Consider the following 18,473-nt stretch of genomic DNA (forward strand, 5'->3'; position numbering starts at 1 on the left):
TGAAAATTGGGTCTAATGAGATTCAAATGTCAACACAAAGTTTTGATTTTTTTTCACTTTGTTGATATTTTTTCATGGTAAAGATAAACAAGAAAATCAGTTGATTGTGACAATTTAAAAGTTTCAACTGTTCAAACGTAGAGAGATTTTAATTATTCAGGTAAAAATAATGAATCTAAAAAAAACTTAATTCTCATAAAGTGTAAACATGGTAATAATATTATTCAGAATCTACTGAATAATATGTTGATTTTATTTCGAGAGGAAAATGGAAAGTATAATATTTTTTTTTCTGTTACTTTGTTATTCATGGTGATCATCATCATGATTATCTAAATAACTGAGTTGGGTGGGTTGTTATCAAGGTGTGTAAATATATTTCCATAAATTTTTCTACCATGAGAATAAGTGGAAAATATCATATTAATAATATTCATTTTATGGGCAAATCATTGGATCAGCTGATGTCCAGCCAATTTCCTCTGGAGTAACTTGAGTTTTCATCCATTCAATGAGTGGAGCAAAATATTGTAATAATGGTTCAGCACTCATCTTCTCACTTCCGGTCATCATTTTCAAAGCCTCTGACCAATGTTTAGAAGCACCAAGAGACAGAACGTTACTAAGAAAACGAAAAGGAAAAAAAGTCGAAATAATAATATTAATAGTAATCGAAAATAAACAAATTAGAACTTTTCTCTCTCTCTCTCTCCTCTTTTAACTTTCGTAAACAACAATTAACACATTTACTTAATTGTCACATGATAATTACCTTAACAATTGACCAGCCTCTCGAGATTGATAAATGTCACATTGATACAAAGGTCCAGTATTATTAGCAGCCTCACAAAGAGCTTTATGAAACTGGAATTGGATTATATAGCTTACGAAATACCTGGAGAATAAGCAATTTAATCAGATTAATCAAATTCGGAGAAAGGGGGTGGGGTGGTTCTAAGAAAAGTTCTAAATTCTCATAAATATAAATGCATATCTTAAGATTAGAGAGAAATAAGGATTGGAATCATCAGTTAATCATGATCATGATAAGAATAATCATCAATCTATTGTATTGAATAATAACTAATTGATTTAGTTACTTGTTTTTGTTTGTATATATAATCTGATTAATCTGATTAATGAATCATGATAATTGTATAAAGAGATTTACAATTTTCCATTGAAATGAAAATTAATAGAAATCACAATTTGATTAACAATTGATAAATAATTTGATTCACCTTGGCAACGAATTTATTAGAAGAATCAAAATAATGAGATTGAAAATTGAACTTTTCCTTTCTGTTTCATGGGAATTCATAGTTTCATGATAGTAAGAACTGTCGAAAGGAAAACTCAATCAGATAAAGAAGCATCTTAGCAACCATCAGAACTTTTCAATAAAACCGATTCTGATAACACTCGTCTCTATAATTGATTAAAACGATCATAATTTACATAAAATATTAATCAGAATATTTCATCGTGATTAATTTTAATCTTAATCTGATGATTCTTATAAATCGATGACAATAACTATCAGCAAGTCTACCATGAAAATTTCAATTGGAAAATCATTCAGTTCGAAAGTTAATGGTTCCTGTATTCGGTGTCAATTTGAATTTTATCGTGATGATGGAGGAAAATTCCTCATGGGAAGTTGAAAGGAAAAGTAAGATGAACAAGAGAGAGAGAGAGAGAGAGAGAGATTCTTTTCCATTCTGACAAATGATTGAAAACGAAAATGGAAAAAGTTCTGATCATGATGAAAATACGATTCATTATCTTCATCGCCAAGATGCAGTTTCTATTTACCATGTAATGGGTTTCCGTTCATTTACCAGGAGTAAACTATGATTATCGTCATCACTTGTTGACATTATCATGTGGTCTCTCCCTTAACTTTCTGTCTCTCTCTTTCTCTCAATTCATGATAATACTTTTCTCTCCTGATTCTAACTCGATCAAATCAATCAATGTAATGAGATACAATGTAATCATTTCGATTCTTATTTCGATGCGGTGGAAAAGTTCATTTGTCATGTTACCTTCTTTCCAATTCAATGGTGATAATGTTTACGTAATCATCTCATGTGATTAATTATCTCGAATGTAAATATCACATTCAAGTTGATTTTCGGTTGCAACTCTTCAAGATTGAATAAAATTTACATTCGATTGATATGTAATATTACATTTGAATATAATGCTAACCTTGAGAATTATTTTCTTCTTTCAGATAATATTTGTTTCTGTTTACCTGATGTAAGGAACACTCGCTGCTATATGGTATTTACTTCCAGGATCGAAGTCATCTTCAGTTCGTCGAACCGGTGGACATAAACCTTGATATCGAAGTCGATATTTCCACCAGAGTTTATTAAGATTGGCGTGGGTTGAACTATTGGCGAAAACTTCCCACCTCCATTTATCCATAAGATAACCCGATGGGAGAAAAGCAATTTTATCCAAAGCCATGGACATTAAATGGTTCAGATCACCTTCAGGGTCACTTGAGATTTCATCAAGTAGACCGATGGCCTTCAAATGGGACGGGGTGGAAACGGAAAGTGCCAAAGTGTCACCAACAGCCTCGTGGAAACCAGGATTAGCTCCGGTTCGGAAAACATAAGGTTGATCTTTGTATTGTAAATAGTATTGAATGTGACCCATTTCATGATGAACAACGATGAAATTTTTCATGTTACGATCGGTGCACATTTTGATTCTTACATCATCGTCACCGCAAAAGTCCCAGGCCGATGCGTGACAAGTGAAATCACGGCCATCAGCGGGTCTCTCGATAATTGAATTGTTCCAGAACTTATCAGTCATCGGCTTTAAACCCAACGAGGTGAAAAAGGCTTCCGATATTTTGAAAATATCGACAACACTTATGTTCTGAAATTGGACAAAGAAAAAAGCAACAAACAATCAACCAATGATTCGAGAATAACAAAAACAAACTCCAACAGTTAAGGTCAATTTTCCGTTCTCCGATAAACTGAAACCTCTTCCAATAGATGTCACCACCAAGTGTAGTAAAGATGAAAAGTTTACAATAAAAATCAGTTAATCACTCACCTTGGCAATAAGATTATCAGTAATATCAACTGAAGGTTTATCCGGGAACGGGATTAAGATATCACGTAAACTGGACCAAGACTGACCCCACATATTACCTGGTTTTATCCGAGCAAAGAGATGGAAAAATTTTCCAAAAGGTAATCAAATTAATAATCGATTCGTAATCAATAGGAAGAGTAAATTAAAAAATTCCAAAAGCAATCAACTAATCATTTTCAATTAGATTGTAAAAAAGTAACTTTCATCTGAAATCCATTAATCTAACCATCTTTATATGAATTTAATCATAGAGATAATCAAAAGTTTTGTTAATAGAAACGAACTCAATTTAATTAGTGAAACAATAGAAAAATTGAATCAAAATCAAGATGAACAATTAAGTTAATTTCTTACCCAGAATATGAGCTGGAATTGGTCCATTTCTTTTAATCTTATCTTCACCATAGAGATTAATCAATCTTTTCCTGGTATAAGCATGAAGAAGCTTATATAAGGGTTCGAGTTGTTTCCAGATCGTTTCCAGGTCATCTACAAGCGTATCCGATTCATAGCCCGCTCTCCATAGGTCACCAGCATCAGCGAAACCTGAATAAGGGAAAAAGGAGAAACGTTAAAACGGGAAACGGAAACAAAGGTCAAACCAAAAATGAGGTTACATAATTACGAGTGTGAAAAATATGCAATTCAAATGATTACGATAATAACAATTATCATGTCAACTTAATCATGATTAGATGATGAGGTTTACTTAGCACACACCTTAACCCATATTACATAGACCCGACGATTAGAAACTGCCAAGTGGTCATTACCATACAGAGAATGGCTCGGAAAGTGACCTCACTTTTTTCAAAAATGACCTTAAAAGTTACTATGTTAATTTGGAGCAATTTAAATCTTGATTTAACTGTGTAATCTATTTCCAATTACCTTGTCAATTGTTAACTTTCTGCTTGGTCAATCTAATGATCATACAGAAAAGTGATCATGATTAGTATCATAACTAGAAAATGGCCTCAATAATGACCTTAGGTCAAGGTTTATTACTAACGATTCTAAATTCAACCTCTAATCATTTAGCATTTCAATTGTAATCGTTTCTTTGATTCCTCTTCTTATACATTTATATTATTCTTTGCGGTTAATTGTGGACAATTTAAATTGTTACCAACTATTAATATATCTTTTTAAAATCCTCGCTTCACTTATATTATCTGAATCTACTTTAAATTGTTGCCTGACAATTAACTCAATGTAATCAATTTTAATTACAATTGTGATGAGAGTATCATTCACAATCAATTCATAACCTGAAGCTAATTAGCTGACACATTCAAATTAATGACAATTAATTATTTTCCAGTTTTAATCATGTTTATCTTTCAGTTTTTTTTTCATCAATCATTTAGCTTATTTACTAATTGTTACAATTTAATATCAATGAAATCAAAATTTTCCCGACTAATGTAACAATTTAACTTGTCAACACAATGTTGATGTTGATTAGGCAAATCATCAAGTGCTAATAATTAACTTTCAATACCAATTAATAATTTAGTTTAATCTTGATTGTAATCAAATAAAAGAGGCTTTTATAATAATAATAAATGTTCAGTAATTATTGATTACAATTAAGCTAATTATGATTGCATTGGTTTTAAATTGTTTCGCCCATCAAATTTATCGCAATCAAATTAAGTAGAAAAAAATTTAACTCATAATTGTTAACACAAATTGTTAAATAAAATTAAAATCAAATTAGTAACCTAATCATGATTAAACAGATGACCCCAGCTAAATTGTAATCAAGTGAACAATTAAATTAGGTAGACAATCAAAGGCAAGGTCAATGTGAGTTGAAAAATCACAATTAAATCAAAGCCAATCAATCAATTTGAAGGTAAAATTGAGATAAATTGTTGAACAATTTAAATCTAATCAACGTAAACACAACAGGCCAACGAAAAATTGATTAAGGATTAAGGTAATATTAGATTAAAAATAGAGATTAACCCTTTCTGATATTATGATCAACCTATTTTCACACTTGATCATAATCATTGTTGAAATTATCAGCAATCAACAATCAAAGATTAAACTGTTAACAATTTAAATTGGAAGATGAACAAAATGAAGATGTTTCCATGTAGCGATCGTATGAGAATTAAATTTTTCCCTCTCTCCATGGAAATCGATTGATATTTATTCATTTCATGATCATTTCGTGATTAGTTTTGATTATGTTTACAGATAGAAATTAATAGTCAACAATCAAATTAAATTCTTACCATTTAGTTGAGCAGCTTCGTTAGATAGTTGAACGTACTTGAGATATTTACTTCTCATTGTCTTTCCAGTTACATCTCGCCATTGGCTCCAAATTGATTTCAATTCCTCATAATTTCTTGATTCATCCATAATTCTGGTGATATCTGAATCATCAGGGAAGAGAGAGAGAGAGAGAGAGATAGTCCATCAAAAATCAATATAATTCAACATTTGCTATCAGTAAAGTTCATGATAATCTCACATTAGGTGTTCAATTGATTCATCGTAAATGATAAACGTGAAAATTTCATGATAACTTTATGAAATTTGTTTTTTCTTCAATTTCAACAATTGGAAAGTTACTCAATTCCTTTATCATGATAATATTATTATCTTACATAATATTAATAGTCAACATGAATTATACTGTTGGGAAATTTTCCCGTAAACAATTGAGCTGAAAGAAATTCATTGGCAAAGTTCATGTAATTTTCAGGTAATTTCATATTTTCTTTGGGAAAAACAATAAAAAGAATTGAAATTATTATCATTTCTTACCTGGCTCGAAATTGAGATTACATTTGGATCTATCAATTGTCTTATTAGGTGAATATGGGCAAACTTTTCCAGAGGAATAAGAATCTTCCATGTCAGCAGTAAGTTCATTAAGCTAAAGATTCACATGATCAACATAAGAGTTATGATTATCTGATTTATTATGAGAAAAGAAAAAAACAAAGTTAATAATTTTCTTCAATTACCTGAGTCAATTTATCTCCATCAAGGACACCATTGCCAAGAACTGAGAGAGACTTAAACCACCGGCGGATAGTTGGATCAGAAAAGTTTTTCCATGCAAAGGAAGTCGCATTGAGCCAAGATTCCTTGGTGAATTTAGATTGTTCAAGAGAGACATTTAGCTAAATTGATAATAGAAGAATAGAAGAAAATAAGAATTAATCATTTGAATTCTCTCATTCGAAATTGAATACAAAATAAAAGTTCATAGTGAATTCTGACTGTTTTCAGTGAATCAACTAAATAACAAAAGAGAGGCTGATAATTAGCAAATAATCAATTCAGTTGATTATCATAAGTAAATTCTGTCTGGAAATCTGATTCGTATCAAGATCTAATTATCATCAACAGGACAAACTTGAACTACTCAGAGACTCATCATCATCATCATCGTTAGATTTTCCCAACAATAATGATACAATTAACTGAATCAAATCGAATGGAAATTTATATTTATTATTGATTTGTGAAAATCTACAGAATTACAAGTCGAAGAACAAAAATCGAAAGTTCTAATTCAGGATTGAACGGAAGTTAAACCAGGAAGGAAATCGTTTCAAGATGATTATTAGGAAACAATGAAATGAGATAATCATCGAGCTGAATAATCAACCATGAAGGATATAGAAACTAATAGATATCCGAAAGATGGACAATCCTGAAATCACTCTCCTTTTAAATCACCAATCATCTTGATGGTCATCATGAGAGTGTATATATACCTTTCATGCTTCATGGGGAATCTACTGTATATTAATCTGAATCAGTAACTGAATCTAAATAGATCACCAGCAATCAACTAAACCAGTTAAACGACCAGAATTAAAAGCTTTACCTTATAAACGATGAACCTTATTTATTGCTTCATTTGTATCTTGATTTAAATTTCTGTTTAAATTATCAACATCATAAATTGTTATCATGAACAATATCATAATCTTAATCAGAAGGAATTAATTTCTAATCATGTCAATGACCGTATAAGTTTGGTGAGAGTTAATCAAGAGTAAGAAGAGCAACAATTGTCAACAATCAGTGGAAATATAATCAAAATATTAGCAATCAGAATAAGAAAATCAACAATTAACTAAACTAGAAAACTCAATCTTAATCATCAATATTCAAAGTCTAATTGTCACCTAATCATTATATCAAATTATCACAATAATTTCAGTGACAATTAAGAGATCAGAAAAGTTTCATTATAAATCATTAGACAATTGAACAAACAACTGATTTGATTACTTGAATCAAAGTATTGAGATAATCATGATAATATGGACAATTTAAATTATTGATTTGAACAAATAATCATGAAGAAATTAAAATTAAAATTGTAATATGATTGTTAATCATATAATGATGGTAAATCACTATGATTAATGGTAACACAATTAATAACTAAATTGAGGAAAAACAGATCACAAACTAAACACAATTGAAACTAAATTAGTTTAGATGAACAATCAAAAAAATGATGAAGGTAAATTAATGAATTGTTGATAAAAATACTTAATCAAGGGTAAGAATTTAAATTTAATCTAATTGTAATCGAACCAGAAAATGAAGAGATAAAAAAGTTTACTATTAATATGAATTTCATATCAATATAATTTCGGACTCACGAAGCGATTGTTATTAATCAAGTCGGTAATCAGTCATAATCATGTCAAAATGATGATGATGAACAATAGATTAATAAATTGCGGATTAAATTGTGATCATTAACTCACCATAGCTTGTTTATTATATTCAGTTAGATTAGTTGAATAGCTCCATTCAGCTAGAACTCCCTTTCGACAATATTTAACGGCTTCGATTTCTTGAGTTCTAAGAAATTCTCGAGCAGCGATTTCATCAGTATTATTACCCGATTTGTATTTAACTGAACCATTATCACGAGATGGTGAAGATGAGGATGAAGATGATAAAGGTGATGAGGCTACAATTGTTGTTGATACTATTTCAATGGTGTTATTGAGAGCACGATTCCCTCCAGAGGAAGATGAAAGTTCAGGGTAACCTTGGATTCCATGGGAAATAATTAAACCATTGATTAAACACAAGGTAAACAAAGTTGTTAATGTTAACATGGTTAACGATTAAACTGTTATATACTTGATTGTTGATATTACAGGTGAGATTTGTTGTGGTTGTTGTTGATTGCTGATGATGATGATGGTGACACAAAGTAAAGTGAAACTGATTGGTGATAATCTGAAGGAAAAACTTGACTTTTACTTTTTTGCTAATTCTTATTTGTTCCTATGGCAGGTTCCTTGTCCTCTTCTCATCATCATCATAATCTTAATCTTATCATCATCTTAATCATCTTCACTTAATTTCTCTCTCTCTCTATTTCTTTGTAAATATCTTTGAGGGATAATTGTCAAAGGCCTGTGACCTGATCGGTAAAGGTGATTAACTAACAACGTTACCTTGTAATTATTTTTTAATTTCTTCCAATTTACTGATTATTGGGATGGAGCTTGTTGATGATGAGGAGGAGAAACTAGCAAATGATGATAACACTATGATGATGATTAGTTTTTATCCTCGGATGATGTTGATAAAATACACCAGGAACGATAATGTTGATGATTCTGATTAGAAGGGGAAATTGTATGTTTAGCTTTCGCTTTCAAATCAATTGGAATCCATATTGACAATTAAGTGAATTTCAAGCTCGTTACTCTTGATTTTCTGGTTGATTAACTGATTTTCTTGATTGTCAGTGTCTTAAAACAGTCAAATTTAGTGAGTTAATCTCATGATTATGTTTAAATTACGTAAATTTTTTCGGTAACAATTTAACATTTAATAATCGTAATCGATTTGTACTCTGGTGAAATGGTTACTTGGCAAATTCAATTCTAATTGTTTCAATGACTATTATCAATTGTCAAGGATATTGAAACAATTAAGAAATAATCATCTGACTGATAAGTTAATTGTTGGAAACTTAACAACATTAATATATTGTAATTTCAAATCATTAACAATCAAAGAAAACAATTTAACTTTGAATTATATTTTACAAGTTAATTGTTAGTTGTGACTCTTTTTTTTATTATAATTTAATTTGATTGAAATTAATTGTTTGTGTGCAATTTTAATCAATTTACCAATCAATGATTAGATTTACACACAATTTAAATTGCAACAATTAAGATTACAAATGACTTCACTATTAATACTAATTTTATATGTGATTATGAAAAAAAAACTCAACTTAATTTTGGGTTAATCACTTTTCTTGAGTCCAACAATTAAGCTTTTAATTGTTATTCACTTATATTAGTTTAAAATGTTCATGCTTATGGTTTTTGATTAGTACAATTTAACTAATCAGTTTTAATTATATTGTTAATTGATTTAAGCAAATGATCACGATTAACATTGAAATTCATGGAAACAAAAAAAAACTTTAATCATGATTTTTTTTCCTAAATTTTATTGACTATCAACTATTAATTGTTGAAACTTTTATGATAACAATTGAATAAATCAAGTAGTTAATTAACAGTGTATTAGTTATTAATTAAAAATACAGTTTACTCATGATTAACACATAATTAACAATCAAGCAAACAAAAGTTTAATCAAAAAAATTCAATATGAAACTTATATTTAAACTTTTACAATTAACTGATATTGAATTTTTATTGAAACTAATACAACAACAATTAAGCTTTAATTTAATAATAAGTGAACAATTTTTGGTCAACAATTAAGGTTTAATTGTTAAACTTTGTCCCTGGCAATCAATAAATTCCTGTGTAAGTTAAGTGTTACTTGCTACATATTTAATCAAAAGGTATTGAACAATTAAATTTAATTGTGATCAAAATGTACACGGAAATATAAGTGCACACCTTTGTAATTTGTTGATTGTTGATCAACAATTAAAACCAATTTTTTCACACGAAAATTGGTTAATTTATTATTATATTGATTATTAATCACAATTGATTTATCACAGTTAATTAGTTGTTACCATAAAATTTAATTGGTAACTAAATTGTTGACAATCAAATCGTTGATCGTCAATCATTATGTCAATACAATTAAATTATTCTGTTATCTTGATTACTCAAGTAATATATTTAACTTTCAGATTAATTAAATATGATTTAACATCATCACTATATTAGTTAATTGTTGTAATCAAATGTTAATTGTTGTTTTGTTGAAAAGTTGATCAGTTGATTGTGATTAAGTTATTATTCACCATCAATAAGATGAAAACAAGTAGCTTGTCAAGTTATAAACAATTCAAATTAACAATTAAGGGAGTCTAATAAATGAATCCTTAAATTGTTACAATTAGTTAATTGCAATCGTTTAATCATAAATCGTAAGTGTTTTCCTGATAATTTCTGTTGATATTATTTGAGGAAAAATTTTTCTGATCAAGTTGATTATTTGATTTAATTTCTCATGAGTCTAATCAACATTGATTAACTTAATTGTGGTGCATTAGCATCAACAATTTAAATTATTATATTTAAACTCACTGGTGTTGGTTGAACTTGAAGGTAAATTTTAGTTAACAATTTAAATTGATTGTTACAGTTTGATTTTTTTCTGATGTAACGGTAAATTATATCATCATGATTATTATTGTTAATAACTGAATTCATACTTAGTCAATATCAACAATATAATCATTGATTAAACATGGACTATTAACTAATCAACAGTTGATAATAATAATAAGAGTAACAATCTATCAACTATCTAGACAATTAACTAACTAAAATTTTGCAATTTTGTTATAAATTTGATTGTTATCAACAGTTGATTGTTGAATGAACTTCCGTCACTGTTAACAAATAGTTGATTAAACTGTTAACAATTTACTGATTAAAGGGTTACCATTGGTTAACAATTATCATTGAAAACCAGGAAAATTTGATTGTTATCAAAATAAAAAAGTAACAACAATCAAACTAAGTTTAACTTGTTCAACACAATTAACTAATCATGTAAATCAGATCTTTATCATCACCTTAATTATGATTTACACTTAAATGTCAAACTGAATCAAGATTAACTCATAGATAATAATAAACAAAAATTGATCACCAACTTTGATCCAGTTAACACAATTAACCAACAATTAACTACCAAACCTTAATATTAGATTATATTTTCAACTAGATTAACAAATATTACCTTGATTGTTACAATTTTTGATTAAATTAATCGTTGTGGTTGATTGTTGTTCATTCAAGTAAATCATTGATAGTCATTTACGGAAGTTAATTAAAACTAATTCACACAATTAACTTGTTTTTTCATGAAGATTTATGATTTTATTTCATTTTAATTGTTAACTTTTAATTGTAACCCAAAAAAATTAGTATATTAATATTGAACAACAATAGGATTATTAAATTAGGGAAACTAATCCAGTTTAATTAAAGGTTGGGTGTTAATCAGATTTACAATTAATTGTCAGATAAATACGAAAGTTAATCAACAAGAAATGTATCAAAGAATCACCAGTGATTAGTTACAATTAGTTAATTGTTTCCGCAGCAAAAAAGACCCAAAATTATTTGTAATTTAATTTACCGAAAACTTGTAAGTAATAACAACAATAACTAAGTAACTTGATTGTTATTTAAATACAACTAATTAAAAGTTCTTAATGAACTAATTATGTTAATCATTTGAAAGTCGACAATATGATTAGCTTAAAATTTGGGAGAAAAAGTTTTAATCAGTTAATCAGTTTGGAGGGAAAGAGTTACTATGATTATCCGTCAATGAATTAAGTTAATCATGGTGATGATAGTAATGGATTATAAGTCACAATTCATCATCAATCTGATCATCATCATCGCTAAGATTAAATTAACCACGATTAAGCTATTAACGATTAACAGTTAATTTGGTTTAGCGAAAAGGTAACAATCTAAACATAGACTCGAACTGAATTAAAAGACAGATTGGAATGGAAATTTTTTCTTCTTTTTTTGATTCATCTTCGACTCATCATCTTTTCTGAAAGCTCATCTTCCTCATCATCTTCCATTCATTCATCATCCTTGGAATGATGATGAAGATGATGATGGAATTAAAAATAATCGTGATAATCGTGAATCTTAATCATGATCAGATTCCAATGAAACTTTCTTATTCTAAAGATTCTGATTAATCATTTGGTGTTTTCTTTTTTTCAACTCTAATCATGATTCTAATTGTGATCATGTTAATCAACAATTAACAGGAACGTTAATCAAGGTCCATCAACACGTTGGTTTAATATTTTTTTTTTCTTCTTCTTTTAACTAATCATTGTAAATGATTTACTAATCATCATCATGATTAAGGATTGGTTAATGTTTAGTTTTCACTTTTATTTTTGTTGCTAATTGTGATCCAAGTTGATCAATCAACAATTAGCTTAATTAACCAAGACATATTTTCATTGTGAGTGTCTATTAATAGTAAGTATTATTGCTAACAATTTAATCGGGTTTGGTTAATCATTCATCTTAATTGTTGATTAACTGATTGATCGGACCAAAAACATGTACATATATATTTATTGATATTGATCCCAATTAAGATATTGATTTAAATTGTTTCCTAATTGTTGATCGCTATGATCATACGTTAATCAAGAAAAATTTGAAAAAGATTAAGATTAGATTGTAATTAACTCATAAACTTAATTGCCAAACCTTTTTGATTATGATTTGAAAGTAAATCCTTATTTATATTTAAATATATAAATTGTTAACTTGATAATAATTTAGCCCAATTAATTGTTGGACAAATTATCATTTTATTCAGTTGTAAGGGATGTACAGTCATTGACTGTTTTCGACCCCTCTCTTTATTTATCTCATTTAAAATTCATTGGTTAATCATTTTAAATTTCGCTCTCAACTGCCATTTAGAAAAGAATATAAACAAAATTCTATTCTCTTAACCTCAGTCAGTTAGTTCTTACTTACTTACTCACCCACAAGTCTTACTTGTCACTTGCCCTTTCTATTATTTACTCATTTCCTTACGATTACAATTACCTTTAGTTCCTTAATTACTGTTATAATTATCACCTCAGTTCTATTCTCATTCTGTGCTCAATTACCTTTGTGTTATTAAATTTACATTTGAATTAATAAGTTTTACGTTCTGCCCTCCTTTATGTAATCAGTTAACCTTAAAAGTCTTTGACTTTATTCTGGTGTGAGATACTTGATCTATTAAAGATCTTGGTTTGAGTTAGCCTTGGCCCCGAAATTAACTCTGGGTATTCTTAACGAAACACCTAACAAATGGTGGAGATGCCGAGTATCTCATAAAAAACGTAAAATTTTTTTTTTTTCTGTTCAAATTGTTCTCTGCAAAAGCTAAAATTTCCTTCCTCCTATAAAGTCCTTTGACTTTAAGTGCTGTGTTTCCAGTGTTACAAAAAAAAAGCCAAATAAACTTAACCTAGTGAATCAAATCATCACATCATTCATAAAGGTCACCTTGAAAGTCCTTGACTTTACCAAGTAACCATCATCTCTACTCTTCAAATAAACTATTAATTCATCAACCTCTTCATCATACTACTCTATCGAAGACGAAAACATGCCGATAGATCCAAGAAGACCAATAGAAATCACCATTGGTGAATTCACTAAAGAAGAAGAAAACAAAATTCGTTTCATCAAGGAAGTTGGAGTCATCAATATACCGAAGGACGCTTACTTGACAAGAAAATTTAACGAGGCGCTTCAAACAATGATGATGTTCTACGGGGATTCTGATGATCCAAGGAAAAATCCAACCAAATTATTCAACTTCGATTGGTTTAGTTGTCCTGACAAAATGAAAGCTCTAAGAGCAAATGGTATGACTGATACTAACATTAAGAAACTCATTGAGTTTGGGTACTTTGAAAGTGAAGATAAGTCACTGACTTATGAAGATCTTAAAGGTCAAATGACCGAGCCCCAAATCAAAATTTTCTTTCAGTCATGTAATCAAGAATATAAGATTAACCCAGTTAAGTCAGCAAATGAACCTGAGACACTAATCGATACCAATGAAGATTTAATATCAGGCCCTACTCCAATTAACCATGACTATCCTCCGATGAATCAGTTTCATTTCCAATCTAGTTGGTTGAAAGTTTATAAGAAATATAAAGAGACTGAAAGTTTACATGAATGGTTAGAAGGTTTAGAATCAACATTAGAAATTCTCGAGTTCGGCGATTCAGTCGCAATGAGAATTTTATGTTTGAATCTTCCTAAAAAGATGTACGATGAAGTCAAAAGACTTCAACTAGATGAACCCCATTTAAATTTCAGACAAGTTTGTGTAAGATTAAGAGAGAATCACATAGGTACCCATGAAATGATCTCAGCCCTTCACACCTTGTTCAACCTTAAATTTTATAAAGGAAACGATCCAGTTTCACACGTAGAGAAGATCAAAAAAGCTGCAGAATTAAAAGTTCCTAATATTCCAGAAGAATGTATTGTTCATGCAATAATACATTCACTTCCTTTAGATCTGAAAACCAAACTCACCAGTAATCTAAATTACACAACAATAGATTCAGTACTTATAAAAATGAAATCTTATAACAATGGTCAGATCCTTTCCCTTAATAACCAAAGAACTTATAACACAACCCAGAGACAAAACAAAAACAATCGAAGTACAGATTCAGAACAAAATAATGAATCAAACAATCAGAAAAAACCCAGAACAGGACATCAGAATCCTCAACAAGAACAAAACTCTCAAGACCAAGGTCAATCGTCGCAAGTAAAAATCTGTGATTTTTGTGGCAAGAAAGGTCATCTCATCCACCAATGTAGAACAAGAAAGAAAGTAGAAGGTGAAAAAGAAACCGTAACGATAAACACTTCATCAATTTGTTCAATTCCGCCTCAACAAAAGATGAATCCTGATCCACTCCTAAACCTGGAAGTTCTCAACAATGATAAACTTAAAAGTGTTACCGCCCTCGTCGATACTGGAGCCGGTTCAACATTAATGTCATTAAGCCTCGCCAAGGAATTGGGATTGTTGATCTACAAATCATCTCATGAGTTCCGTGGATTCGACAACGATAATGAACCTGTTAAGGCTATTGGAGTAACCCAAATTTTCGTCAGAGTTTATCCTACATACAGTGAAGAAGCAATAAGAGTTTTTGTGTTCGAAAAGCCTTCTTATAACCTTATATTAGGCCAAAACTTCATACACAGTGCATCAGTAACAATAATAGGTAATCAGGAAACAAGAGTATTCAAAATTCTCAGATTTGGCATTCCAATTCAAGTAAAGATAAGAACCCCAACTCAAACATGTTGGAAGTACCTCTTCGAGAACTATTATCCTAAGATGTTTGGACCTCAGCTTGGAACTTTCCAATCACCAGAAACTGTTTCTAGTTCAGTGATCGAATCTTCGAAGTCGTTGACTTCAGTATCAGTGTCGTCACCTTCAGAATCTCCTGTAACAAGTGAACAGTCAGTGACTGTTGAATATCCAACAAAAAGTGTTTCAACAAAAAGGAATAGAAAAAGAAGAAAGTTGAGTGAAAAAACTATTGTAAACGAAATGGAAAGATTATCATCAACGATCAACATAGTGAAAGAAACTGAATATTGTCATTATATTCAAAAGAGAAAATTAGATCAGAGAAAAGAAGAGTTTCCTAATGAAATCAGTGATTTAGACGCGACTCTATCAAGTGCAATCTCTCATGATCTAACTCCAGTGGAAAGAAAACAAATGGAAAACTTCCTTCAAGAATATAAATGTACATTTTCAACACACAAGTATGATCTCGGAAAGATAACTCCTGATATTGTAAACATTACAATAGATATTGGTCTTAACCCAATTCCTCAATGCAACCCATATCGACTCGGTCCGAAAATGCGAGAGATTATGGAAGAAAAAGTTAATGAACTTTTAAAAAACGACATCATCGAACCTTCAAAAAGTCGAGGATGTTCACCAGCCTTTCTAGTACCAAAGCCCGATGGAAAAAGTCACAGACTTGTTACAAGCTTCGTCGAACTCAACGCAATTTGTCGAACAAGAAAGTTCCCAATGCCGAACGTTGAAGATCATATACAAGCTTTGGCCGGTTTTAAATACTTTATCACCATTGATTTCTCACAAGGATTTCACCAAATAGAGTTACGTCCAGAAGAAAGAGAAAAGTTGGCTTTTACAACAGAAAGAGGAATCTATCAATATAAAAGGCTTCCAATGGGACTTGCCGATAGTCCAGCCTATTTTCAAGAATTTGTGAATAAAATTTTCGGTGATCTTCTTTACAAAGCCTGCTTAGCCTACATAGATGATGTTGTGATAACTGGAAGAACCTTCATGGAATTGTTATCTAATGCAGCTAAAGTCTTCGAAAGGATTAAAGAAATTGGTTTAAAGATACAACCCGATAAATGCAAATTCGGTCATACTGAGATAAAATTTCTTGGTCACATTATTTCAGGTTCATGTGTTAAACCCGATCCAGAAAAAGTTTCGCGATTAAAAGCCTTCGAACCTCCAAAGGATGTTAAAGCCCTACAAAGTCAGCTTGGACTTTTTAATTATTTATCCAAATTTGTTCCCAACTATTCAACATTAGCCTCAAATTTATTCGAATTATGTTCAAAGAAAACTGGTAAATACAAATGGCTCTCTATTCATCAAGAATGTTGGACGAAAATAAAAAATTCCCTCATCAAAGATTGTGAACTTTCCCAATATGATCCAGAAAAGGAACACAAATTAATGGTTGACGCCAGTTCAGTAGCCGTCGGGGGAATGCTGTTACAATTAGAGGATGATAATTGGCGAGCAGTCAGTTATTTCGGCTCAAAATTAGCAAAACATCAACTCGCGTATACAATTACCGAGAAAGAGTGCTTAGCCGTCGTTGTTGGGATTAAAAAGTACCAACACTATCTAATTGGAAAAAGATTCATCGTTGTGAGTGATCATCACGCACTTTGTAGCCTCAGAAAAACGGAATTCAAGTGTACACGTTTACATCGTTGGGCAAATCTTTTAGCTCAGTTCAAATATACGATTCAATATGAAAAAGGTGAAACTCATCCAGCCGATTGTTTCAGCCGATCCAACGAATGGAAACATAAGAAACAAGGAAAAATCGAAGAAGAAGATTTTTATAAGTATCTTCATTGTTGCCATGAAGTCAAATCGACTTCAATAAACACGATAAGTCACAGACTTAATAGAACGTCAAGTGAAAATTGTGAAATGGAACAAATTCCGACTCAGTTCGATGAAGATAGAATCTTCAGAGTTTCATATATTCGCGAGTTAGTTAACATCATCAATGAGAAGATAAAACAACCCGATATAATGGATCAATATACAATCGATAAATTCATCTTAACCATTTCTAATCCAGAACTGAAAGACAAAGAATCAACGATCAAAGAGGCACAACAAAAAGATACCAACATCAAAAGAATCGTTAAGCAAGTCAAAGATGGTGAATTAAAACAAAAATTCAGCCTCAGGAATGACATTTTATATCGACGACTCAAAAATGGTAAATTAGCAATCGTATTACCTCACAACATGATCAATAAAATCTATTCCAGTTACCATGAAGACCCAATCGGAGGTCATTTTGGACTCAAACCTACTCTTAAAAAGATTAGAAGTGTTTTTTGGTTTCAGAATATGGAAGAAATCATCGCCAATAGAATAAAAAAGTGTTCAAAGTGCATCAAATTCAAACCAAAAACAGTTAACCATGAAGTGAAAAGATCAATGCCTATTCCTGAAAAACCTTTCGAAAGAATTCAAATTGATATACAAGGACCTTATCATCCATCGAAAAGAAGAAATCAATACCTTATCGTAGCTGCTGATGTACTAACTAAATTCACCTATGCAAAAGCCTATCCGAATCAAAGGGCAAAAGAAGTCATTGACTTCTGTAATAATCTCACAACGTTCATCGGTATTCCAAAAGTAATTCAGACTGATAATGGACCTTGTTTCCGATCAGATGAATTCAAAGAATATCTAAAAGAAAATGTTATACATCATCAAAGATCAGCACCTTATCGTCCACAAACTCAAGGTCTAGTCGAAAGAATCAACGGAATTATTGGTCAGAGAATCAAAATGTTCGCTGACAACAAAAAAGAATGGGATACGAAAGTTAGAGAAATTATTATAAGTTACAACTCTACCCCATCAGAAAGTCTCGGACTTTCACCTCATGAACTTCTCTTCAATTGTCAACCAAATAATCCACTTCTAAATGAACTCGAAATATCAGCTGATAATGATCATGAAGA

At 30.3% G+C, this 18,473-nt stretch overlaps 1 protein-coding gene across 1 annotated transcript; it reads right to left on the reverse strand.

Moving 5' to 3' along the window:
- Nucleotides 1–196: 196 nt before the first annotated feature.
- LOC128395768 (angiotensin-converting enzyme-like) lies at nucleotides 197–8,875 on the reverse strand. The gene is made up of 9 exons (XM_053356253.1): nucleotides 7,887–8,875; nucleotides 6,117–6,275; nucleotides 5,914–6,025; nucleotides 5,376–5,519; nucleotides 3,481–3,672; nucleotides 3,085–3,182; nucleotides 2,261–2,901; nucleotides 773–895; nucleotides 197–622 (listed from the first exon to the last, which is right to left on the reverse strand). Exons 1-9 carry the CDS (start codon nucleotides 8,244–8,246, stop codon nucleotides 439–441), a joined length of 2,013 nt encoding a protein of 670 aa, XP_053212228.1. The 5' UTR covers nucleotides 8,247–8,875; the 3' UTR covers nucleotides 197–438.
- Between the last annotated feature and the right edge of the window lie 9,598 nt (nucleotides 8,876–18,473).

Source organism: Panonychus citri, unplaced genomic scaffold (assembly GCF_014898815.1).
Source record: "Panonychus citri isolate SS breed McGregor unplaced genomic scaffold, ASM1489881v1 Contig00141, whole genome shotgun sequence".
Lineage (NCBI taxonomy): Eukaryota > Metazoa > Arthropoda > Arachnida > Trombidiformes > Tetranychidae > Panonychus > Panonychus citri.

Coding starts and splice junctions, on each gene's coding strand:
- LOC128395768 (XM_053356253.1), bottom strand. CDS start 8,246: ATGTTAACATTAACAACTTTGTTTACCTTGTGTTTAATCAATGGTTTA. Junction 2,902..3,084: donor CTGATAATCTTATTGCCAAG/GTGAGTGATTAA, acceptor GTCCAATTTCAG/AACATAAGTGTTGTCGATAT. Junction 896..2,260: donor GCGAGTGTTCCTTACATCAG/GTAAACAGAAAC, acceptor CTTATTCTCCAG/GTATTTCGTAAGCTATATAA.